Here is a 26,602-nt window from a genome sequence, read left to right as displayed (position 1 = left end):
AGAGTCACTAACTGGTTCATACTCTGCATTACTCGAGAAAAAAAGACCGTTCTAAGACACTGCACATTTATAATGACAATCTCTTCTTAGTGCATTGTTAAGATTAACTGATACCATGCTCCAAACTTCCTGTTGATATATCACAAGACATACTAACTGAAGTACTCTGTGTTTATTTTAATTTAAGATCCAGTTGTCGTTGCAAAACATTTTTATTTAACATGAAAATAGGCAGATACTAATAATGCGTTGTATCGAGAGGCAAAAATTATACTAAAGTCCAGAGGACAAACATTTGGAGGTATCTGGAAGTCAGCGGTGACTGAAGAATCCCTGAGGGTGGTTATACTTGAATGGCTTTGTACGGCCTGGTCCCCTGTGTGAGATAAATAGAGGTAAGATATGAATGAAGACTCAAGACACAGGTTTGAGATGGGAGATGCAGAAATAGGTTGAAGTATACACTATGTCAGGGGTGTCCCTCTAGCTGCTGCAGGAATACATCTCCCATAATGCTCTTTCAGCTAAGGGGCTTGTTGTATGGGAGATGTAGTGAACACCCCTCAATTATTGTGTATAGAATGGGGAATGAATCAAAGGAACACATAACTAGTAATAAGTTACAAGGTAGGATGAAGCTATAAAACAGACACTCATAAAAGCTCCAGTTGCAGACAAACATATCCCTGTCCTTACCTTACTAGACGGAGGCAGATCTTTTCAGGGGGAAACTCATGTGGTCCCTCCACACTATTATCACGCCCCTCGGTCTCCAGGTAAACGTCCAGCAGCATGGAGAGTCTTTGCAGCTGGTTGGTCAGGAGCTGGTATCCTGGAGGAGGACCATGCAGCTCTTTGTAGAAGACATTAATCTCACTCTCCATAACCTGAGAAAAGAAGACAGGTTTTGCTATTTAATACACAGACGACACTCCTGTACAATAAGAGGCGTACCATAGCTTGTATAAATACTTACTCGAATATTCTCATCATTGCTGGAGCTGCGTTCTCCTTTCCAATTCAGAAAGAGACTGAACACTGGAGGAACTGTGCAGTAACCAGGGTTCAAAACCACTGCTGCATGCAGCTTGGCTGTGACAAACAAAGACATTCAGAAACTAGTTACAATACAAAATCCCCAATGAGAACTGATTCCACTACCAGAATGTTCTGCCACCTCATAACAACCTTATTTTAACAGGTGCACCCTGCCCTACCCATCCACACCCTGCCCTACCCATCCACACCCTACCCTACCCATCCACACCCTACCCTACCCATCCACATGTGTAGATAGCTTGCCCAACATTGGAAATACTAATTATGCAAGATAATCTAAACAGACCATTGCTAACATTAGAACATTCTACAGCACTGGAATATAACGGTACTAAATCAAGAAGAAATCAAGAAGAAATTGACTTAATAGACAAGGAACACTAGGAAGAAGCTTTATAGCAGCTGTGAAAATGGTAAACTTGGTTGACTATGCGTTTTCTGCGTAATAGCACTTTTAAGTTTACTAGCATTAACACTGCAAATAACTGCATGTTTCGTACCTGTTCCTCTCTCAATCATTAAGGAATAGTATTGATCAGTGGGTTTTGCTAATCCATATGTTACCACCTCTGCTGTGTAAGGCAATGCCTGTAGGAAAGGAATCATTAAACACTTGTCAGACAATTAAAAAGCTTAGCTCATAGGTTAACTATTATGCAACTCTAAGGCAGTGCTTGGAAACAATCAGCCTACTAGTGGATGTTACACTATATTCTGGCAGAAAGAGCTCATTGAAAAGACTATAGAGGCACACAGCTAATTATATTGTTGGATTATTCAACTTTATTTTATGAAATTTTGCAACTATATAAAGCATAACATACCAGTTTTAACCCCTTAACGACAATCCACGTACATGTACGGGGTTGCCGTGCAACGGGTTAACGACAATGCCCGTACATGTACGGGCTGCCGTTAAATAGCTGCATCGCCGCGATTGCGGCGTTTTCGCCGCGATCGGCGGCTTTGCAGCATCCACGGAAGCCTCCCAAGTGAGGCTGACCGTGGATCCGGGGAGGGCAGCCCTTGGCAGCCCTCCCCGGAAGAAAAATGGCCGCCGCCGCACCGATCATGAAAGATCGCGGCGGCGCCCGGCTAAAACAGCTTAGGAAGCGATCTGAATCGCTTCCTAAGCATAAATGGTGTTACTGACATGCCTCGATATCGAGGCATGTCAGTAACCCTACCCCCCTACCCCGATCACCTTGTGATTGCTCCGAAGAGCAACCACAAGTGCCATCCTGTAAATGACGTTGCCGTCATTTACAGGATGGCTTCAACAATAGAAATGAGTTCATAGAGGGTCTATCCAGACCCTCTTGTGAACTCTCGAGCTCCTCCTGCAGGTTGAATGCAGGTACTGCATCCAACCATGCAAGGTCAATGGAGCCCAGCTCACTAATGAGTGATTAGTAAAAAAAAAAAAAAAAAAAAAAAAAATTAAAAAATTTAAAAAAAAAAAAAATTAAAAAAAATGTTTAAAAAAAATAAAAATAATATGGTAACATATAAAAATCCCCACTGTCACCAAAAAAAAAAAAAAATTAATAAGCAAGTCCTAAAATTCTTTATCTTTACAAAAATTCCAGCATGGAAAGAGTTAAAATATTGGCATTACAAATGCCCATAGGGTGTCTTGTATTAAAAAAAATGCATGAGTGGATGGGATAAATTGAATTGGCCGGGTTCAAAGGTGTCCCAAATATGGGACATGGGGGCAGTAGGATCAGATGTCTAAATGGCCAAAAAATACACACCTCACAAAGGCGGCCTTTTACCTCCCAAATAACCCAACAAACCCATGCATGTGGGGTATCACTGCGCTCAGGAGATGTTACTGAACACATATTGGGGTGTTGTTTGACAGGGACATATACCAGGAGCGATAAATTTATACCTGAAGTACAACGTGTGTGAAAAAAATACAAAAAAATTTACTACCATAAAGTTTCACAAAGGCTGGTGGTAAAATTAGTGCATGGAAAGGGTTAAATTACCAGCATGTGAAATACCTTGGGGTGTCTAGTTTTTAAAAATATATGACTTGATGGGGCAAATTGCATTGGCCGGCTTCAAAGATACCCGAAATGGCACATGGGGGGAAGAATTACCAGATTTGGAAAAAAAGGTTTTGAAATAGTAAAACGCTACCTGTACTTATTGCCCCATAACGTGCAGAAAAAAGCAAAAAACATAAAAACATTGGGTATTTCTAAACTCAGGACAAATAGTAGAATCTATTTAGCAGGTTTTTTCATTCGTTTTTGCAGATGAGTAAAAGTTTTTTGTTTAAAAAGTGAGAAAAAGTAATTTTTTAACAAAAAATCCCCATATTTTATCATTTTTTTATAGTAAATTAGATGATATGATAAAATTAATGGTATCTAAAGAAAGCCCTGTTTGTCCTGAAAAAAAACAATATATAATATGTGTGGGAGCACGAAATGAGAAAGAAGAAAATCACAGCTAAACAGGAACACCGAAAAATGTTAAAATAGCCGTTGTCCCACAATATACTACGAGTAATAACCCCTATTGTCCTTAAGGGGTTAAAAAAAGCTTGTTCGCTACCAACTTAATGGCCTCTTAGCTAGTAGTATCTCAGAGAAATATTAACATTTTTTCTCCATCAAAGGAATTTTGATGGAGAAAAGGAAAACTATGTTCACCTACTATGTAATCTTCATATGTGATGACGCTCCACTTCGTCAGCCTTGACACTATTTTTGTCGGAAACAGGTGCTGGCACTCGGCAGATACCGGAATAATACCATGCTCTGAAATGGCAAAAGATGGGTAATGTAACATCATGCACAGCAACTGCAATTGGAGGGCAGGGAAAGAACTTGGACACATACCTAAAGATGCAAACTGCCGATGCAGAGAAAAACGTGACAGCAATCTGGAACGCAGTAGGTTAATAGTCTTCTCCATGTGACTAGCACTGAGAGCATTGTCTGCCATGACTGCAGGCTGTTTGGAGAGATGCAGAGAAGACAATCATCACTAGGTGTCACACACAAACAACATTTGTTAAAAATGCCATTTTGACTTGCATACAAAAAAGAACTGGCTTAAGTCAACACTATCTTTATTTAACTTTGTTGTTTCCTTCTCGCTCTGCCTAGGCCAGTTCAGGCATAGTACACATTTGTGAATGCACAAGAGGTGCGTTCACAAACTGCGAAACGCACATTTCAACTCGCTATACGAGAGGACTTCACTTGGCTTGACCATTTACAATGTGTAATGAAGGTACAATCTTCAAATGTTTAACTTGCATGCAAACCCCTATGTTAGTGAATACATCCCAAACTGCATTAAAATGAAAATTTAGATTTCACACTTGAGGATTATGCAAAATACAGACAACATAAGCTTACCTGTGGCTGATCTGTAGGGAAATGAAGCCCACCCATTGCCTGCACCCAAAGATAAGGGTGTCCCAGATCTGAAATGTAATCGCTCAGGGACAAGATGCTGCAAGTAAATAGGAAGTAATTAAAACTATTCTATATATTCCATCAGAGTTATTTAAAAGTCCAATTGGTGATCAATACATTACAACACATGCTTCAGCTCATTACAACAATGGCTCAAATATAACTCTAAATATAAAAGGTATATCACTGTAGGAATTATCTGTGTGATTTATGGTAAAGGCCCAATAACGATGCAGCTGCCAGACCGGGACTACTTTGGTGCATAAAGCGCCTCCCAGCATGACTGATAAATTGGCGGTTGCATGATTGGAGCAGCGAGATAGTGGGGAACCATGTTTGTGTAGGATATGTAGAAAAGCAGGTGTTCTATGTATATAATTCCGTTATTGTAGATGTCAAGAGGAAAAAAACTTTTAGCACTTAATTTTAATGGCGGGCTAATATGCTAGTATAAATGTAATGTAAGCTTTTACAGTACTCTAATTTGTCAAATAGTAAAGCTATGTAACTTACCCAACTTTATCAAACTGATATCTGTTGGCAGGATTTGGGGTTTTATTGCCATCGTCACCAGGATATAGACAGCTCAAGATCAACTCTGGGTTCAAGAGATCCCTTTTGATAGGAAAGTTTTTTTAAATATTGTTTGCGGGTTTATTTAATATAATTTTTAATATACACAGGACAATTCCGTCAATGACACGTTAAAAGGAAACATTTAATGAGTGTTCAAATGTAAAAAAAAAAACAAAAAAAAAAACAGTTGATGGAAAAACAATCTGGAACTCTGCAGGTATGTATCTACCCAGACAGCAACAAATATATTCACCCATAAACAAAATAAAATATCAAGATTTCCAACCAAACAGGATTACCACAGATTACATCACATTCTTATAACGTGTAAACTACCAATACAGACAGGTCTATGGCACTTGGGCAACTGTATACTTTGAACAGAGCCAAAGTCAAATTGACCAAGCTTATTAACAGACCCAGTTTCTTGTCAGTTAGCAAGTATATCAGCATTTGCTATCTGGGAAAACACCACAATACACAAGGTGAGAGCACACAATGTTTTAAAAACTGTTTTAAACACCAAGCTGTTGGAGTGTGATTTGACAATGTGAAAATTAATACAAATCTTAAAAAAAAAAAAAAACACCAAGATCATTATTTTGGGCCTTATTTTGCTATGATAATGGCTACATAGCATATATGTGCAGATAATATTAAACATTAAAAATAATTACAGTATTTGCTCAATTATAAGACGACCCTGATTAAAAGACAACCCCCAAAATTTGAATATTAAATTTAGGAAAAAAAGAAAAAGCCTGAATATAAGACTACCCTATAGGAAAAAGTTTTACTGGTAAATATTAATTCACATGTAAACTATGTTCTCATATTTAACAAAAACTAAGATTGAGAAAATGTTTTTTGTTTTTATTTCCTATTTGCCAACCTGTCCCCGGTCATGCACATCTGCCTCCCAGATATGCCCTTATACGCCACTCTATTTGAGGTCTGATTATAAGACAACCTCGAATATTCAGAGCATTTGCTCTGAAGAAACCTTTGTCTTATAATCGAGCAAATACAGTAATACACATTCTATTACAAAAACAGTCATTTCACTATAATAATAGTCATATCCTTTCTTCATGGCTTCTCTGGACTCTTACCCTGCACTGATGGCGGTGGACAACTCAAAGGCCGGGGTGATTATAGCCTTCACAGTGAGGATGTTGAGGTTCATGAGAAAGTAGAAAGTCAGGTTTAAAGAACTGCCATCTAAAGACAAGAAGACAGAATGATATTGACACCTTTGAATTCAATTCACACATTGTGTCAACAGCAAATACCTCATACCCCTTACCTTTGCACTTTACTGTGAGTGTCACACACAGTGGGTGCCTCTTTAGCATCTCCTTCCTCTTATCATCCAGTTGAACTCCCAGTGTTGGTCTTCGACGCTTCTGATTCAAATAAAGCATGATAAATGTAAATATGTTGAGAGAAATTGAAAAATACATTACTTTGTACCCCTTGTGACTTAAGCCGTTTTAAACACTTTTGCAGTGCTTGTGTTTAGCTGTAATTTTCTTTTCTCTCAGTTAGTGTACCTACACTAATATTAACTAAGTATATTATTTTTCCAGAAGGGCTTTCTTCAGATACTATTTTTTGGGATCATATCCACTAATTTCCTAATTTGCCTTTGACAAAGTTTACAGTAGTATTATACTTCCTCCATGTCCTATTTGGGACATCTTTGAAGCCGCCAAATTCAAATTTTCAACAACCCGATCAAACCATCGGCTTTCAGCTGGTCAGCCTGGGCACCTATGTCCTATTTGAAACATCTTTGAACCCGAGCAATTCAATTTACCCCACCAAACCATACATCAACTCATTACAACAACGCCGTTTAAACAAAGAAACCGATCCTATTTAATGCCACGAAGTGCCTGTCATGATCGGTGGTTAACTATTTTTCTGTAATGTGCCTGGCACATCATTGGTCATTAAAAGGGACACTCCAGCCTTCATATTCACTTTAATAAATGCCTTTGCTGTAGAAACCTCACCGTTGTCTGTTCTTCCTCCGCATCGGAATCGCTTTCATCATCTGCAGGAACAAAAGTACAAAAAAGAAAATATTTAACTACAGAGTTTTAGGGGCAGTAAGAAGTACAAGACAGCTTCTTTACAGGATAATTAGATTTCAGTTTGGATAAAAGTAAATAAACTGATTGGACATTTTAATTTACAGCCACCATAACAGCAATAGTGGATGTACTGCCATCACCTTGTGATTCTTCTGTAGGCTTGAATAAAGCTCTTGCCTCTTCCACATTCCCTTCAATGGTGACAACGAGCCTCTTGTCTACAACAGAATGAAACAGGGAATTTTAAAATATGGTTTGTAAGAAATAAAAAAAAATGCACTTTAGCAAATTAGAGGTACAGAAGCCATAGAAGAACAAGTCACCTGTCAATTTAAATGAGGACACCGAAAACACTGAAACCTTCTCCCATCAGATAAACCAGTTTATACGTTCAAATACAGTAAATCAAAGAGGGAAAGAGAAGCAAGGAATCCCAAATTTAGAGGATTTCTTAAAGGGAAATTTCCAACATGTATTTACTCTTATTTACGGCGTGATCTATTGTTTTCAGACAGCTGTATATCAGTTATTTCAAGTATTCAAGCTGTGTTAACTTTGGATAATCTACTGGAAAAACCCCTGACTCCTTACCATATTGCCTTGTGGTAAAAAAATAAAAAATAAATGTATTACCCACTTTGTGACAAGACTGTTATAGGGCAATAAGTACAAATAGTGTATTGCTTTTTACATTTTTTTTCTTCTTCAAAGTTCGCTATAGTGACGTTACAAACACTGATACCTGTCATTTACCCCTGAATCACCCTTCACACGTACATCATTTTCAAAAGTAGACAACTCATGGTATTCAACTTGGGATATTTTGACACTTTTCAAGCACCCATTTTACCTTCAATCTTTTCCATAGCGGAAAGTGATTTTTTTCACATAGATTGCAATTCAGGTATATATTTATGGGGAATTTAAAGGGTTACAAAAAAACACCACCACAATAAGTGTTCAGCAACATCTGTGTACAGTGATACTACCCATGCGCAGATTTGTTGGCTTAGGGGCTAGACTACATTTGTAGGGACATCATTGAAGCTGGCCAATTCAATTTATCCCCACCAAGCCAGAAAAGACACCTCAGGGTATTTCAAATGGTTTTAACACTTTCCATGGACTACCACCAGCCGTTGATCGCTTTACTAAGCTTGTTTAGTTCCTTGATTGACGTTCAGTGCACATTAATTGTCATCAAGGGGTTAATCACACAGCCTGGTGTACTGTCTAAAGAAAGTCTATGGGGGAACTATACATTCATTAGCATTGTCAGCAACAGAAGTTTGGGGTTTGAGAAGGAAGTCAGCCAATATATTACTGACTACAAAAGGAAATAAAACTAAGCTGCATTTGTGTATTCAGCAATGTATTTTTATTCTCAAGTAGAAAACATGTTTTTTTTCCAATGGGACTTCCCCTTTAAGACTGAAACGTGGGAAAAAAAGCAGCAACAAACATTAAGAAAGTTAGCAAGTTTATGACATGTATAAACTTGAACACCAAAAGCATTGATCTCCAGGTCCACTCTATTCATCCTCCAGACAGCCACATAAACGATTTCAAATGAAATGGAAACCATCTACAGAACCACACCACACAGAGCTAAAACTATAGACAAAAGTGGTCTACAGAGGAACTGTACTCACCCTGCCTATAGGGTTGGGCAGGACTCTTCATGTGAGCTAATAACAGGGCAAAGGGGAAACAGACACAGGAGAGAACAAAAAATAAATAAGGAGAAGAATGCAGAAGGGAAGACAAGAAATGCAGTGGTAGAAACTAGAAACAGAAGAGGAGAAAAGTATGTGACAACAGTAAAGACACTGCACATGAAATGCATACCCATGGGAAATGAGGACTGGGTAGATTTCCATCTAGGACTTTTCATGCGGTGGATCAGCCAGAATTACATTAATGACAAACTAGAACGATGCCCTTAAAACCATCACGCCTCCAGATGAAAAGCCCAAATTTTGGAGAAACATTTCGGCGCTGACAAGCTGCTGTAACTCATATGTATCACATGCTGAAGGTTAATATTTCTCATCTATGTTCTAACATGTAATAGTAAAGTGGCACATGTACCTGGCACCGTGCCAGGTATATTTAAAACCCTGATTATGGGGCAACTCACCTAGAATTAGAGCTTAATTAAAAAAATATATATGTATATAGAATTAAGGAAGAAAAATAAAGTAAAACTGCATAGAATCTCTCATTGTTTTGGAAATTTGACCACTTTTACTTGCATAATCTCTACCGTTATAGCATATCACACATCGACATATGGAACTGCTATTTGTCTACCTCTTTATGACACGCGTTTAGGACCTTTTAGAGTTTTACTGGAAGGCCTGGGACCTAAGCAGGCACATTAAGCCCTCTGCATATAATTGAGCTTATGGTAGAAGATAATTATTCTAGGAGGCAGAGAAGAACACAGATCCCAAGTAGGGTTCAATACGGCATGCCTTAAATATAAGGATAAGTAGGTTTTCCAGACTTTCTGAATAATAGCCAACAAAAAAAATGTATTTATCACAATGGATTCAGCATCTTTTACACAAATATTCTCAAAATAAAAACAAAAGCTCACCACATGCTTGGCTGTAGGCACTGGCCTGGACAAAGAGCACATAAAGAGGTGCCGGAAGGTGTCGTGCAATTTCATACTGTTTGTGCATGCAGTCAGAAGGCATAGACAGATATTCTTGGACTGGTAGCGAGGCCTGAAAACAGAAAATACAACTTTTGCTGATTCCAAGGGCTACGCAAGTTTTTATTTGTTAGCTGTAAAAAAAGAACACATATGCCACTGTACATGTCAACATACATGTCAATATATGTTAATTTGTTCAGAAACTTTTAGTATAACAAATGTCCACTTTAACTCCATTATTAGCAATATAAGAATACATTAAAATGTTTGCATTATAGGTATTTTAAGGGGCAGAAATATGTATTGGGATCCAAGCCAACATGAAGAACTAAGGCTATATACATCAACCTATACTCTTGTAATTTACTTTCTAAAACATGTGGTATTTATATTCATTTTCCTGAGGACACTATTAGAGGTTGCAGCTGCATTAATACCCATTTAATTAGCAGTCATTAGAAGACTGGGACTGATCTTCTTTGCCCCAACATATGTTGTTACCTGCATGATATTTTGTAGCTGAGGCTGCAAGCTGCTTAGGTACTCTTTCTTAACCTCTATTTCCTTCAGAATCTTCTCCTTACTGGCCAAGCATTCTTTGTATTTTTCTGCCAACCTAAAAAGGGACATAGACTGTGACAGCTTAAAAAGCCAAGGCTGCTCAGAACAGCTGTGTTTTACAAAAATACATGACCCAGTCCTACAAACAAAAGTGTCAAATATTAATTCTGTAACAAGTTTGTAGAAGCATGTGTGTGCTATGGGTTTGTCATAGACGCGACACATACCTTTTCCGCTGCTCCAGTTCCCAGTCTAGACGTGCCAGCGTTTGCTGATGAGGATCACCAACTGTAATTTCTGGTTTGCTGATATCGGCTGGAGCCTCTTTGTAAAACTCCTCCACACTTACCAGCTCAATCTCCTCATGCTTTGATCTGCATAGGGGGATATTGCAAGAAACTTTATCAGCAAGTTCAAAGTCCATCAGCAAAAGAGAAGAAATAGGATTGGAATTACCAGGAAAGGTACTCAAGTGTTGTTTTGGGGTTTTTTTCCCCCTCCAAACTTGGCTTCCTAGTCTGTCTATGCCATATGTAGGGAGTGTGGAGAATAGGAGCACATGGCATTTGGTTATAATAAAATAAATATTTTGATATTTGTCTACGTCTTTTTTTCCTGGTTTGCATTCTATTTAATTTATAAAGCCACTTAATTAAAAAAAAAATGAACACCTTTGCCTCATACAGATATCACCTAGCTTGCATTTGTCATGCCACTGGCTTTTAAGTATAGTCAGTGTCGCTACTGTAAGTGGTCCTTACAGAGGTCACGCAAAACTGAAGATTAAGATCAACAATTAATATTGTTCGTATTTTTATAGAAAGTTTACTATTAATTGTAGGTAAAACTGAACATCGATGTATAAATGGTTAAGCATCTGCTCTCTGGTACTCACTTAAATTCCAGACACTTTGTGATCTCCTTCTGAAGATGCATGACTTCATAAAGAAGGTTCTGCAGCTGTAGATGATATGCATCCACCTTCTGCTTGGCCTAGAAGAAAAAATGAGACTTAAAACACTAGCACAGCAATTATTGCTGCCTTTGCCCCCTGAGGAAGCTGACAAATTAATAGTAATGTGGTTATCCGAGAAAGTATGGGTACCTCATGAGTTTGATCTCGTGCTTTCTTAAGTCTGATGTGTGCGAGGCGGTTCAGTTTTTTCAGAGTCATAAAATGAACACAGCTTTGTATCTTTTTCTCTTCGATTTCTGCAGCCTTGGAGAGGGAGAGAATATTGTAAAGGTGGGAATAATACTGGTTAGGTATAACTTAGTGTGGTAGTTTACCTCCCACTGTCTACCTTAAGATCTAGAAAATTAATGGTTAAATAAGGTTTGTAGTTTTTACAGGATGAAAAAAACTGGTTGATAAGATGGGCCTACTGGTTCTTATCTGCCTTCAAATTCTATGTTTCTATAGTTGATTTGAATACAATGTGGTAAATATCACACTGCTATTAAAGTTACTGTATTACTAATCAGTACTGTGCGACACATGCACACCAGGTGTTAATGTCACAGTATAGCTAATACTTAAAATACTACAGTTGTGTTTGTTAGATAGTTTGTAGGGGTGGAAATAGTTTGGCCACGTATATTTTTTACAGCACACTGTTCTACAACACATACCCCATCTTTGCTGCCTCTAGTCTTGAGGTCATGGATTTCAGCCATAAGTCTCTGTAAATCCTGGCAGGTCTCTTTATAAAGCTCGTAATCGTTTCTTGGATCTCTGGTATCCAGCTCTCCTTCCTCATTGTAATATCGACCCTCCTGATCACAAGCACAAAGCCGAGATTTTTAACACGATATGGATAACACACGGCAAGCCTTCAATACATTTTGCTGCCCAGTTTGGTATAATCATTACATTATATATGACCTGCTCATCATGACGGCTTCTCTTTCCTTCCTCAGTCCGGATTACTTTGGGCTTTCTCTTCTTGGATGTGTCTGAAGACATGTCTGCGGAGTACTACTGAAACAAACATGGACGGAAAATAACATTCAACAACCTCGTTCATTCTAGAAAACAATTCCTAAACATCACAAGGCTCTCTCCCTTGGAATGCTGTTCATTGGGGCAAAATGTAGTTTGTAATTAAACTGAAACTAGTACTTTGTACTAATGGTTTTTGTTTTTTTAATTTTAAAAAAAAGATGTCCGTATACCTTCTTACTATACATATACATTACCAGAATACTGTAATTAAAAGTCACCAGATATAGTTTACAACGGCTAGTTATTGTCAAGCTACTATGACAGGGTTGGGGGTACTGAACTTAAGCATTAACCATTTGTTTTAACAGCCTTTAAAACCAAAAGCAGCCAAAATGTAGTTCTAGAGCTGCAGAGCTCCTGTAATATTCAGCCAGGCATAGTTACAGGCATTTGCTTTCAGACCCCGTTCAGCTACCATCTGATCCCCTTTACACTGCTGTGCTGTGATGGATACATTGTGCATCCTTACAGCAACTGTTTAACAACATAACATTGTTTAGCCAATGCGCCCTAGAAATTCCGCCCTGAACGTTGCCACCCACGACTTTGTATGAGAACGGATTTGAGGATAGAAGTACTACTTTAGCTGCTAGAACGTCACTGACGACGATAACCCGTGGATTGACGTTATTTCCAACCGAACCTGGTGATATACGGTAATCCTCGGCAATATGAGTAGATTGCAGTTTTCACGCGCGAGTTAAATGAATTCTTTAAGGCGCCAGAAACCTATAAACGAGATACCTAAACCGAGAGAATATGTAACTAGCCATTATCACACATTTATTTTCTTACGTTTCACAGTTCCCTCGGTGGTCCTCACAGTCTCTTATTCATTGGGTTTCACAAGACTCCTTCCGGGTCGCCGCTACCACACGACCGGAAGCACCCGAGGCTCACGTGCTCAACACCACAGAGCAGGGCGGTGGATAGAAGGGTTCGCTCTTGTAAATGAGATTTCAGTGTGGAATCTGTGGATGAGGAGGGAAGCGTTTAGGAATGATATCATTGTAATGTCCATATGTGTAACACTAATGTAACCATTTTCGCTTGTGTCACCATACACACCATTTATTTTATTTTACTGAGAGGGCAGAGTATAAGTGGAACACTCTCCCAGTAGAGGTGGTAACGCTTGTTAAGTAAAACACATGGGAAAAAACTTGGTTAAAACAGGCAGCGGTCTTTATTTTTTTTAGTTTACCAACAACACAATAACCAAAAACACTCTTGGCCTATACCCAGATAGGGTGACCACATTTAATTTCTGCCATTTGGGGACACACTATGATGCGCATGAGATAAATGTAAATAAATATTAGACCCTGCTGCCAATACATTTTATATTGAAAAAGTTGGACCCTAGGCAAGCATTTCCTTGGGCCCCGCTCCACACTCCCTTCGCTCCAGCAGCAAAAAAAATATTTTCCACACTGAATCGGAATCAGACATACAAATCCTGTATTTGCAGGTATACATAAATATTGTGTGGAAACATATCATTGCAGGTATAGATCAACAGAACACACAAACCCAGCATTGGAGGTATAGATCAACTGGAAATCACATGTTAACTCGGCACTGAAGGTATAGATTAAATAAACAACACATGTAAACAGCACTGCATGTATTGATCAACTGAATAAGACATACAAGCCCTGTATTTGCAGGTATACATAAATAATGTATGGAAACATAGCAGATAAAGATCAACAGAATAACACATACACCCAGCTTTGCAGGTATAGCTCACTTGGAATTCACATAAAAACTCAGCATTAAAGGTATAGATCGCAGATTGCACACCCCAAAGCGAGCCCTGGCGTCCACACAGCCCACATAGAACCTGACCAGCACCCAGATAACACACATAAGACTTGCCATCTTTGTCCCCAAACAGCCCAGAATGAGTCAACTTTGTCTCCAAACAGCCCGGTCTGTTCCATCTCTGCCCCATAAACACCCTGCCTGTGCCATCTTGGTCCCCAAGGCTCAAACACCCTGCTTGTGCCATCTCTCCCTTTCCACAAATCAATTATACATCTATGATACACACAAACACTTTTACAGTCACTCGCCAATTCACACTTTCATTCAAATAATTCATTCACACAATCATTTAATCTCTCACTCATTCACACAAATCATTCACACATTAATCCATTCTCTGACTCATTTACCCAATTCATACACACAATACTTTTTTCATTCACACAATGCATCCACACATAAATTTTTTATTTCCTCACTCATTCACACAATGCATCCACACATTAATTAATTTTCTCATTCATTCTGACTCTTTATTTCAATATTCTTACTACCCCCTTCTCACTATCTACCCCTTCTCCCCCTTCTCACTATCTACCCCTTCTCCCCCCTTCTCACTATCTACCCCCTCTCCTCCCTTTTTTAGAGAGACTAAAAAAGTTAAAATTATATACACTAGAAAAGCGGCGTCTCAGAGGGGATATGATAACATTATATAAATATATGCAGGGCCAATATAACAAGCTCTTCAGTGACCTGTTCATTAACAGAAATATACAAAGAACAAGAGATCACCCTCTGAGACTGGAGGAGCGCAGGTTTCATATACGACAAAGGAAGGGATTCTTTACAGTGAGGACAATAAAGGTATGGAATTCACTGCCAATGGAGGTGGTGTTATCCAATACATTAGATACCTTCAAAAGGGGTCTCGATATTTTCTTAGAAAGGCATGACATACAGGGATATAAATAGAATAACATTAATATTTTAGAGCTTCTTAAACCAAGGAGAAATCCGATTGCCTCTTGGAGTCAAGAAGGAATTTTTTTCCCCTGATGGCAGAATTTGAAGTAGCTTAACTAGGGTTTTTTTGCCTTCTTTTGGATCAAGAATAGGAAGGTTAGGTAGAAGGGTTGAACTTGATGGACTTAGGTCTTTTTTCAACCTTATGAACTATGTAGCTATCTACTCCCTCTCCCCCGTTCTAACTATGTACCCCCCCTTCTCTCTGGGTGAAGCACCGCTTCTCTGGTTCTCGAGTCAAGACCCGAATCCTCCGGCTCGTGGGAGCAGGGTCTTGACACGCCCGCTCCTGTCCCATTTTCCCTTTAAATGTGGGTGTTTCCCGCTAACATCAGCGGGAACACCCCCAACATCAGAGGGAATGCCCCCGACATCAGAGGTAACTCCCACTGATGTCATCGGGACCGCCCACCGATGTCAGCGGGAACTCCCATCAATGTCAGTGGGACCGCAAGGTAAGGCCCCAGGTAGCCGGAGCAAAGAAGTTCCCAGGTACTATACGGAGTTACAGATATGTAAAATGGCAGTTAATAAAATTAGAAGGCACAAAGCACACGCAGAGGAGAGACAGCATCAGTCTGCCTTTAGTGACATATTTTGCAGTATATCCAGTATGTCTATAGACTTGCACAGTGTATAGATAATGTGTATATTCATATTGCAATAGTAATATAATACACAATGTAATACATCTATAGATTTACATAGTGTATAGATTAAAATATTTGTAAATATCTTTTTATGAAACTATGTTCAAAAGTTAATAGGCATTTCCTTTTGTTACCTGTGTTTTTGCAGTAAATATAACTTTTAATACATTCTGGTTGTTCACTTTGTGCTGTTCTATTGTATGGATTGGCTTTATGTTTATTGTTACAGTAAGAGGTATTGTCACAAATATAGGATCCTTACCAGTATGCTTTATAGGCTGGTAAGTAAGGGGCAAGTTGACCTAGAACAGACCTGAGATGGGTTATTTTTCACATGTATGTTGATTTGGTAACCAGCAGCCCTACTTGTGCAGGATGGGAACCTACATTAGGTCCCAATCTACCACCATTTGGAGTTCTTGAGAACAAATCTGAAATAATGTAATGAAGTTCCTTTAAGTTCAAGATATTGGGGTTTCTCCCAAAGACCACCTACCTTGTTTTTGTGCCATGTTATCTAGGGTCCACAAGATGCCAGATCAGATGTGATAACAGCAGCTTTAACAGCCCACAATGATTTTAGTTGCAGGCCTCTTTGGAACTGCAGGTACATGTCCACCACTATTCATAGTAAGCCCTTGGTCTACTCTATTCTCCATCAATCTGTTGCACCATTATGACATCTGCGTTCTGTTTTCATCTTATGTTCTCCAAGTTTCCATTTGCATCATTTGTTTTTAAATCTATCACAGTTTCATTCTCAACGATACCTGGAACCTATCAGGTTCCCTATATTAACCATTTAATACTTTTTTCTGTTTCTATCATCTGACTTTCTACCTATAGATTACTCTCTTCTATTCTGTGCTGTATTAAAAGTCCACATCCCTCCCAGAGCTTAAGTGTGTATTATCAAAATAATACTGGATGGTGCCAGGGGAAGCTGTAGATCTCCCATCATACTCAGACAGCATTAAAAGATAATGGCCTGTACTTTTACCCTGAAGAAGGCCGTTTGTAGCACAATAAAATGTTTATGACTTATCTAGTAAGAGTGTCTGCGGTACTTCTTTCGATTTTGAAACTGAGCTGTAGTTCAATGACCACTAGAGATCTACTGTATACTTTAAAATACATATACACGATGAAGAACATACCAGGCTGTGCAAACAAGTTCAAGAACTGGCTTACAAATAAGCTTACAGGGAAAAGCTACACTGTTTCTTGCAGCATGCTTACACCTGTTTGGTAGGCCTCATATTACATATTTGTATTATTTGAGCCTGAGACTAGCTTAGCGCACCGACATTTTTTTCGTTTCCCTGTTTGCACATATTTGAGGTTGTTGGCTCCTCATCAGTCTGGTTGCAGCTTGCTGTCCAGGGGTTAATGGGGAGGAGGTTTAATTGCACCTCCCCCAACACATTAATAAGGTTTTGGTAGCAGTATAAACTGCTTTGTGTGCCCACTATGTAGGAGGTGAGAGTAGGTTCTCACCCTATTGAGAGTGTGCCTTGACGTGGCGGGTGAGCTTAATTATGCTTTGGCCAATTCATATAACCAAAACCTCTCATTTATATTATGTTTACATATTTGTTGCCAACTTTATTAGGGTAAGAAGCGCAGACAGTTTTTGTTTTTTGTTTACAAATAAGCTTACGCAGCCACTGCGCATCAACATGAAGAAGAAACCTGCCGACACAGTGCAGTAGTTTTATTATTTACATTGTCTGTTAAACATTACAAGAGCAGCAAATGGTAAAAGGCAGCAGGCGCAAAGACACACATTCAGAACCGATAAATCAATCAGTTATTCACTGTAGAACACACCATAACGTTTAAATAAAACAGAAACATTGTGTTCAAGTTATTTATTACTGCATGAAATGGAGAATGCCCCCAGACAGCTCATTCCTGAGTACAGTAGAAACAGCAACCTTTTCATTTATTACTAATATTTCTTTTGAGTTCATAGAACATATTTTTAAATTATGGATTTAGAGTTTATTGAATCTCCTACTGACAAGGGGTCAAGATCCATAACGACCAGGGGCGACTACAAGAATCGGTACGGAGATAACTAAAATATCTCCATACAAACGCCTCAAAATGTTAAAACACTAAGAGGGACTTGAGGCTGATGTCTGCATAAAAAAAAAACAAAAAAAAAAAAAAACAGTTTTACTAAAAAGGTATTGTATCTGCTCCCATTCTACGTAACACTTCCAACAGGGAATCATCAGAGTCATTTGGTCAGATATTTGAAACCTGCACTTGGGTCTCTGGAGGAAATTGGAGATGAGCACGAGTGCTTTACTGAAGAGGAGAGATCTTCAGGGGAATCATAATACGAGACTCCATGTTACGGATAAGAGGTACTGAAGAGAGAGGAAAAAAGCCGTATGTTACAAGCATGAGAAAATACTGTTTTTATGTGAGCGGAGGATTAGTGGTTATTTCTATGTGTTTTTATTTGAATGTCACACTTGTCCCACTTAGTCAATAGATTTAATGATTGGTTAGCTAAGGAAGTGATCCATTATAGACAGGCTAAGGGAACGTCCTCCTAAACAGAAAACAGGGGGTTTCAACCTTACCAGTGTAATACACATTCTCATCCCATCCCCGTTTGGTCCACGCGGCTTTCCGGGTTTCTTCTCTGGACTGTAGATCTTTGTATGCTACGAGCATAAAAAACAATATAGGACAGTTAACATTACATCTTATTTATACAGCACCTGTAGATTCTATAGCACCATTACAAAAGGGAGGTGAAAACAAACATCTACCCCTTCTTTACTGAGGGAATTTTGTACCAAAAATCTAGCCTTTTTATGACTCTGTTGCCCCTTTTAATTTGTTTTTGTACCTACACAAATTAGATTTGTTTCCTCCAAGGACAGTGCTTTGTTTTGATATCAGATGTATTAACATTTACTGTGAATAATATATATATATTAAAAAAAAAAAAGAGAAAGCCATATTTTTGTTTAATTTTGCTTTGATAATTGTCACTTAAGTAGTTGGCTAACGGAAACACTGAAAAGTGTATTAATAAGTGTCTCGAGTAGATACTTATTATTCTCCGGCAGTCCATCATTTGGACAGTGGTCACCCCTAAGATTGTCTGTATTGAGCCAGACCACAATATCACAACATAAACAAGTTCATTCAACTCTTTGAGGTTTGGCATATCACAGACTCTCTTAACTAATAAAACACTAATACAATTTTTAAAACAGTCACAGTTCCCACGCTCCTGCCAGTATATCATTTTTTTGCTATTAGGGATATAAGTATCGTATTTGCTCAAATATAAGACAAGGTTTTTTTTGAGGTTACCTGAAAAATACCCCTCATCTCATATTCATATACCGTATTGGCTCGGATATAGGCCGCCCCCGTATATAGGCCGCACCCTAAAAGTTTGGTGCTTTTTTAAAGAAAATTTTTTATGCTGCCACTCTGTCCTCACCCCCCTCGAGATACGCTGCCACTCTGTCCTCCCCCCCCCTCGAGATATGCTGCCACTCTGTCCTCCCCCCCCCCGACTTACCAGAGCAGACTCCCGGGTGTCTTACGGGGCCGGAGGGGGACATCTTTGCACATCGTGTATACAACTCCCGGTGCCGGCACTCAGCGGAAGTGCCGGTACCGGAAGTTGTATACACGTATTGCGTAGATGTCTTCCGCCGGCCCTGCAAGACCCGGGAGTCTGCCCTGGTAAGTCGGGGGGGTTAGAATGCATCGTGCGCACGTTCACCGGCAACGGCGCATCGCCGCTGCCGGTGAACGTCCGTGCGATGCGCTTGGACAACCTCCCGTGCCGGTACTCCCCCCCCCGTGGAAAGTGCCGGCAGGGGAGGCTGTCTGAGCGTATCAGACAGTAGGATACAGGTCCCCTGCACCGCTGCGGGGGATCTGTATCCTAACCCCGCTGCCTGCCCGGCGCCCGGGACTGCATGTCCCGGGCGTCGGGCGCTAGACCCCGAATATAGGCCGCACCCCCACTTTAAAGACTGGGGGAAAAAAGTGGGGGAAAAAAGTGCGGCCTATATTCGGGCCAATACGGTAATTCATAATTCATATAATCCAACCTCAAATAGAGGTCTGACTACAAGACTAAGATCCTGATCCCCCGCAGCACTGCAGGGGACCTGGATCCTCCTCTCCGACAGTCGGTCGGCATCTGTGCGATGCGCGCAGACAACCTCCTCCGCTGCTGCCGCACTTCCTCTGGGGCTTCTATGATGGAGCACCGGCGTGACATGGCCTTCCCGTGCTCAGTCATAGAAGCCCCGGCGGAAGCATTGGGCAGATGTCCACCGGCTGCCCCCACTAGACACCAGGGAGTCTGAAGCACGGGTGACATAAGGCATATCTGGGGGGCAGATGTGCATAATGGGGGGGGCAGGTTGGCAAATAAAAAGAAATAAAAAGCAAGAAATGCATATTTCTCAATCATAGTTTTTTTTTTTTTTTACATGTGAATTCATATTTACTAATAAAACTTTTTTCCTATAGCATCGTCTTATATTCAGGATTTTTCTTTTCCAAAATGAATATTAAAATTTCACGGAGTCGTCTTATAATCAAGCAAATACGGTATATTTAAGAAGATTCTATAAAGTTGCAACCAAATACAGTATCAGTAAAAATGTCAACTTAAGTTCTGGGTTTCCAATGAGTTAATACTCACCCCAAAGATGATGTACAACATACAATTCTCCAATCTGAGAGAAGAATCCACCCACTGCCTCCTCATTCTCCTGGCGGTATTTGATAGCACGTGCCCTGAGTGAACAGAGGCATAGAAAAAGTAAAAATGGGTATAAAAAAAGAAAGAGGTGCTAGATAATGAATACAAGGATAACCCTTTCAACCAGATACTATAACCAAACAGAAAAGGGTTCAAGACCCGAATATAAATGATATAATAAAATATAACTCAATTAATATAGCTAAAAATAGATACATTTGGCAATGTAGCCCTGATTATACACTCGGTGCACGTGTCAGTGTCTAGTGATTTATTTCATACACATTTGGGAGGGTTTATTCATTATTGTTTCATTCCATTAATTTAATGTTTAGCTTTATGAATTAAGTTATATTTTATCATTTATATCTGTGTTTTGCTCTTTGAACCCTTTCTTTCCTCTTTTGGTTTAGGTAAAAAGGGGTACAGAAGGAAGGCAAAGATGGTGAATGGAGAGAGTTAAACAGCAAAAGTAATACTAGAATAATCTGACTAACCAGTTATTTCCCCATTCAATCATTGTTCCAGGCTGAAAGAGAAGGAGGTTACATTAATTTATACATTTTATTTTTTTGCATCACAAAGGGTACCAAAATAAACCATATTGAGGTTAGGACAGTATCAAATATTCTACACTCTGTCCTTGGATTTTTATGCCCTAGGTGAATTAGTTTGTACATATTATGACTGCATTTAGAGTTAGCATGATCCCCTGTTAAAGCTTAATGCATGTGGAACCCAGCTATTTCTCTCACCCCCCCTTTATCACAGACCTTTAATCTGTAGGTGCGCAGCTCATATATATTGGGTCCTTTACGAGGAACAGGTTCATTCCAGAAACTGAACTCGAGGAGCAGTTGGTTTCTACGAGACAGAAGCATCCGGCTCCTCTCTTCTCTGAAAGCCAAGTATTCCTGTAGAGCAGATATATTACATTTTATTCACACACAACGGTAACGTCTGCATCATAGTTCTGCTGAAGAATGGCTGGTTTGACCTCGGAATAGACAGTAGATGTAATATTGGCCAAAGGGCTCTATTACCTTGTTATTGCGCAATTTATTCATGCAGTCCATGAGTGCGGGATAACCCCCAGAGAAGCGCCACAGGTGAACTGCAATGTAGGTTGCACAGTTACAGGTGATAAGTATGCACCAAATTTCCCCAGTGCCCCAACTCAGTTCATCATCAGCTCACCTGCCTGGTCCTGCTCCCCATACCACGTGTTCCAATTGCCCACAAGATCACAGGGATAATCCGGGTCCAGGTGGAGCTTTGGTAGCACCTCCTCTCTACATAAACACCCAGGAGGGAAACAATGCTGTTAAGTAAGCAACAAGCAGAATGCTTACATGCCCACTAACTCATACATCACTAACGTCTTCTGTACTACCTTAGAAAAGTGTGTCATTTAAAACTTACTCAGGTTACTTTTCGCACATAGTACACGTGTAAGTGTTCAGTGTAAAGTCACTAGTTATATTCACAAGGCTTTTGCAATGTAACAGTTTCCAAAGACAAAATGATTGCAGAAAATTACCTATATTATACTGCTAAAAATGTCTACTAAATATTGATAACATTTAAGATGGAATTCCCGATAATTTCTTTGAAGTTTGAGATTGATTTGAAAAATCAATTTGAGATTTTTTGGGTTAATTATTTTGTAGTTAAACTAATGAGAATTCGCTCAATTTTATTTTATATATATTTTTTTTCCTGTTTTTTTAATGGAATAAAAAAGTGTATAGATTTTAAAAGTGCCATCTGTTTCAATTATAACAAAATCTGCTAATGTATAACACATTACCAAAACATTTTTTTTGACAGCAATTTACATTTGCAATGTTGGGGGGGGGGGGGGTTTAATGAAAGACACTAAAGGATTTATGCATGAAAAGTGATCCTGGTGCAAAGTGATCAAAGCAATGTTCCTGCTGAATGGATCATGCCCTTGGGTGCTTTGGTGATAAGCCCGCTTTTCAAAGTTTGCATAAGTGTCACTTTTTACACCCAACCCCCAACTTTTATACCACTCTGTCGCATGATCTACTAAACAATCAGGAGAACGCATTCGGCTCATTAGAGAAGGCAGAGCGGGGAATGTTTTAAAGGATGCTCACGTTAGTTTGTTATAAGCGTCCAGGCATTCGGGTTTCACGTTATGAACTGAAAGAAATCAGATAGGGATTAGTGCAGGTGGGCAACTTGAAAGACGCGTCCAGCAATATACAGCATACAGCACTTTAGTCGTTTACACACGCATACATTGCAGAGACAAGGGGATGTAAGGAACATCATAGCAAAAGTGCTTTAGTAGAGAAAATATTAGGAAATTGTGTTGTAATGAACCTTCCGCGTAATCTAGAATGCATGCCAGTCCATGCAAAATGTATGCCTATCATTAGCTAGACACGCTCAAAGAGAAAAAGTACAGCTCAAGTACTTCATATCCCATATATTTATGCAACCGAACAGCGCCTGCGATTGCACAGAATGAGATCACGATTCACATTAAATCCTCCAGATAAAAAGTCTTATGGCTAAATAGCCCTTAAAACAGATCAGTCCATCCTACAATGCCGCAGATTGCATTCGCACTTCCCATAACCTACTAAGAAGTTTTCCAATACTGAGCTTAAACAAAGCCACGTGCATACATCTCGGCACGAAGTAAACCCCAGGACCAAATAGGTCAGGGGTGTCCAACCTGTGGCCCTCCAGCTGCTGCAGGACTACATCTCCCATAATGCTCTTTCAGCTAAGGGGCTGGCTGAGGAGTATGGGAGATGTAGTCCCGCAGCAGCTGGAGGGCCGCAGGTTGGACACCCCTGAAATAGGTCTTCGCACATAGGAATGAAACTTGCTGACATACTTACACTGCATCTTGTAGAGGCCGCTGGTCTCCTTCTTGGACAGCAGAGTTGAGTGTGCATCTCGGCGAGGATCCACCTTCCGCACGAATAGTGAACGGAGCCAGCCACTCTCTTTGGAGTCTGAGGAATAACTGAAAATACAGAAAGGAATGGGAGAATGTTAATGACAAATACGTAATAAAACTGTGTACTGCTTTTAAACTCTGGGGTGTTGGTTGACAAAAATTAAAAATAAAACATGCAGTAAAAATTCAACTTTTAGAATCAGATGTTTAGTAAGAAAGCAACTCACGATGTAATACAGGGTATTCCACAAACTTTTTACATAAACAATAAAAAAAAATTACACTAAAATACATATGGAGCAAATTCCTTTCCTTTCCTGCGCAGAAAGCATTAGCAATATTATCCAGAATCTGACAGTCACATGCAAAAAATGATATTTGAAAAGAGATATAGTAATGCGGACACAGCGTGCCCTAAAACAGAAAAAATAAAAAAATAAAGATATTTACAGCCATATCAGTAACTATCAACAGTACTGCATGCGCAATATACTTTATGTTTAAAGGTGGGTAATTCAGGTTTATACATATTGTTTCAGTGCAGGAGCTCATTTTCACTTATCTCGTCATCTTATCACCTAAACAGCATATTATTGGGGCTTTTATGTAAGAAAACACAGAATAATTCATATTTCAGCATTTAAGACATACGTATTGGAAAAAACAGGTTAAACACAAGACTGCTCACCTAATTCTATTTACTAAAGGGAGAGTTGTGGCTTTAACACCTTGGCTTCTGTATAAGTTATGAGGGGCCTTCTGCGGCAGGAAGACTTTACTAACCCCATCTAATGTATACTTAAATCAGTGAGATTTTAGCCGATCTAAATTACTCAGAGCCCTGTTGGCCTTTCATGATGCATAGTGAAGAGACCAAGTTAAAACCACAACACTCCCATTTAGTGAATAAACCCCTTTTAATTCCCAATTGATTTGAGTGACTGCGAAACAGGCACGACCTTTATCCTTCTCCACCTCCTGCTTCAGGAGACCTATGTACAGAGTTTAGCAATTATGGGGGCAGGTGATGGTTGACAGAAACCTAAATATCTTTAGAGGGAGGAGGAGGATCAGTGCCTGGTAATAGCAACCTGAAAAATAAAAAAGGATCCATCAGCTCCATGGTCAATGGCAAGAAACTAACACTAATGCACATTAATCACATAGCATGTGATGCAAAAACAGCAATATAAACAAGCCCATGTCAAAGTGCAATCACCTGCACTGCGGTAAGGGAAATCAAATAGAGTCCTGCACATCATGATGAGACAGGTGAGATAATCTGCAGCCCCATGACATCTGGTAGGAAAGGTTCAATAACCCGGCAGCTGAATCTGGAGGTGCCTTTATATATCATTTGTAACGCGGCACATCCTCGCCTAACAATAATAACACACAAAGCTCCATAAGCGCACAAATCATGACGGCCATCTGCAAACCCCCTGAAAGGTAAACATGCGATATGCTGCAGTTTCACACCAAGAGGACAAGGCGCAACCAGCTGCAGTCTGACGTGACAGCTACATACGAAAGATCACGTATAGCTTACCAACACAGGTGTTGGGGCCAAAGACCCAGGCTCGGCCCTGAGCTCTGAAGCAAGGCCGGTATTCGGGTCACTCGGATCAGCATGTTCCCGAACTGCGAACGCAGCAGGAAGCCTCGATCAGCCCACTACCGTGCTGTCCGGGTGGGAGGAGCGAGTGGGCGGGGCTTAGACTGGAGGTGGGAATAAGCCTGTGATTTGTGTGTATTTTGGTTTAGAAATATCAATTAGACTCCTGAGAAATGTAATAGCAACATGCAATATTTTTATAGTTTTCAATATATCCATTATAAAATCTAGAAGGGTTTCAGCTGCTAATATACCCTCATTTTAACTGTACCATTAATTGTTATTAATTGATCAATATCAAGGGAGGGCTGGCAAGTGCCTCTTAGGCTACTTTATTTAAAAAAAATGGGCCACTGCCTGTAAATTGTGTATGTAGTTCCACCTTTAGGCATCACAGGCTCTAGAGAGTAACAAGGCCTTGAGGCAGCCCATAAAGGGAAAGTCCACTCTAGAATAATGCATATTAAAGTACTCTGGTGTATTCACAGTGGAAACTGGATCCCCGCTCTTCTTCTTGCAGCCCTTTCCTTCCCTCTCAAAACTTAAAGAAATAAGGAAAGCGACACTGAAGTCTTGGAGCTGGGTGGCAGCAGAAGGCCGGTCCTATCAAGCCTTTAGAGACTTTTGTCATTTTAGACTTAATTATGACTTTTGGGCTGTAGAACATTGTGAGAAACCCAAACATCACCAGCTCCTAAACAGCATTGGGAGAAGAAAGAGGGATTTGCACCCCAAAGCAGGACTGTTTGGGTTGACTATTTTATTGCTGTGTTTGAAAGCTCATATGCACATGATAACCACCACACACTATAATCATATTTTAGAAAAGTAAACAATCCACAGTATTTCTCTGGGAGTATCTTGACACATACTTACGCTAACACAAACTTACACATACTAACCTCACCCAACCAGACCAGAGACCTTTTAATCCTCAGAAATTCCCAACTGATTTACTCCCTCTCCTCTCTCCCATCTCAAAGATATCATGCCCTAACCATGCTGCCTCTCTACAACGCCACCCTCATCTCTGCTCTTGACAATGTAGCCCCGACTACTATTGGTTCCTCATGACTCTCACGTTTCCAACCCAGGCACACAACAGTAATCCAACATTTTGGACAATGCTATGCTTCGAACTTTGTGGGAACAGGGGCACAGCGGGACATACTAAAACGAATGACAAAATGGAATGCCCATAGACTATAATGGGGAGGAATGCCCATAGACTATAATGGGGAGGAATGCCCATAGACTATAATGGGGAGGAATGCCCATAGACTATAATGGGGAGGAATGCCCATAGACTATAATGGGGAGGAATGCCCATAGACTATAATGGAAGGTAAAAGAATAATTGATTTTGAATTTAAAACATATCATTTAGATCTTTGGCACACATTCTCCCCTAGCACAGACACAGGATCTAAAAC

The 26,602-nt window shown here is 39.7% G+C and overlaps 2 protein-coding genes across 4 annotated transcripts; both read right to left on the bottom strand.

The window, feature by feature from the left end:
* Positions 1 to 157: 157 nt before the first annotated feature.
* Positions 158 to 13,312, bottom strand: THOC5 (THO complex subunit 5). 3 transcript variants are annotated; one of them, XM_053468601.1, is made up of 21 exons: positions 13,204 to 13,312; positions 12,289 to 12,381; positions 12,036 to 12,179; positions 11,509 to 11,622; positions 11,299 to 11,396; positions 10,631 to 10,777; positions 10,344 to 10,458; positions 9,780 to 9,912; positions 8,830 to 8,865; positions 7,318 to 7,395; positions 7,097 to 7,137; positions 6,385 to 6,484; positions 6,191 to 6,299; positions 5,016 to 5,117; positions 4,443 to 4,539; positions 3,918 to 4,032; positions 3,733 to 3,836; positions 1,560 to 1,647; positions 977 to 1,092; positions 697 to 887; positions 158 to 376 (listed from the first exon to the last, which is right to left on the bottom strand). In XM_053468601.1, the coding sequence occupies exons 2-21, from the start codon at positions 12,367 to 12,369 to the stop codon at positions 313 to 315; spliced, it is 2,073 nt and encodes a 690-aa protein (XP_053324576.1). In that variant the 5' UTR covers positions 12,370 to 12,381; positions 13,204 to 13,312; the 3' UTR covers positions 158 to 312. The 3 variants fall into 3 exon arrangements, with proteins under 3 accessions (XP_053324576.1, XP_053324584.1, XP_053324592.1); XM_053468609.1 differs by lacking the exon at positions 13,204 to 13,312 and adding an exon at positions 13,052 to 13,169; XM_053468617.1 differs by lacking the exon at positions 8,830 to 8,865.
* Positions 13,313 to 18,006: 4,694 nt separating this feature from the next.
* Positions 18,007 to 25,239, bottom strand: NIPSNAP1 (nipsnap homolog 1). The gene is made up of 10 exons (XM_053468569.1): positions 25,104 to 25,239; positions 23,493 to 23,620; positions 22,737 to 22,782; positions 21,811 to 21,905; positions 21,657 to 21,727; positions 21,387 to 21,527; positions 21,111 to 21,142; positions 20,554 to 20,648; positions 18,452 to 18,535; positions 18,007 to 18,232 (listed from the first exon to the last, which is right to left on the bottom strand). The coding sequence occupies exons 1-10, from the start codon at positions 25,184 to 25,186 to the stop codon at positions 18,168 to 18,170; spliced, it is 840 nt and encodes a 279-aa protein (XP_053324544.1). The 5' UTR covers positions 25,187 to 25,239; the 3' UTR covers positions 18,007 to 18,167.
* Between the last annotated feature and the right edge of the window lie 1,363 nt (positions 25,240 to 26,602).

Source organism: Spea bombifrons, chromosome 1 (genome assembly GCF_027358695.1).
Source record: "Spea bombifrons isolate aSpeBom1 chromosome 1, aSpeBom1.2.pri, whole genome shotgun sequence".
NCBI classification, from domain to species: Eukaryota; Metazoa; Chordata; class Amphibia; order Anura; family Pelobatidae; genus Spea; species Spea bombifrons.
The sequence above is the reverse complement of the archived record's forward strand: the minus strand, read 5'-3'. Positions and strand labels throughout refer to the sequence as shown.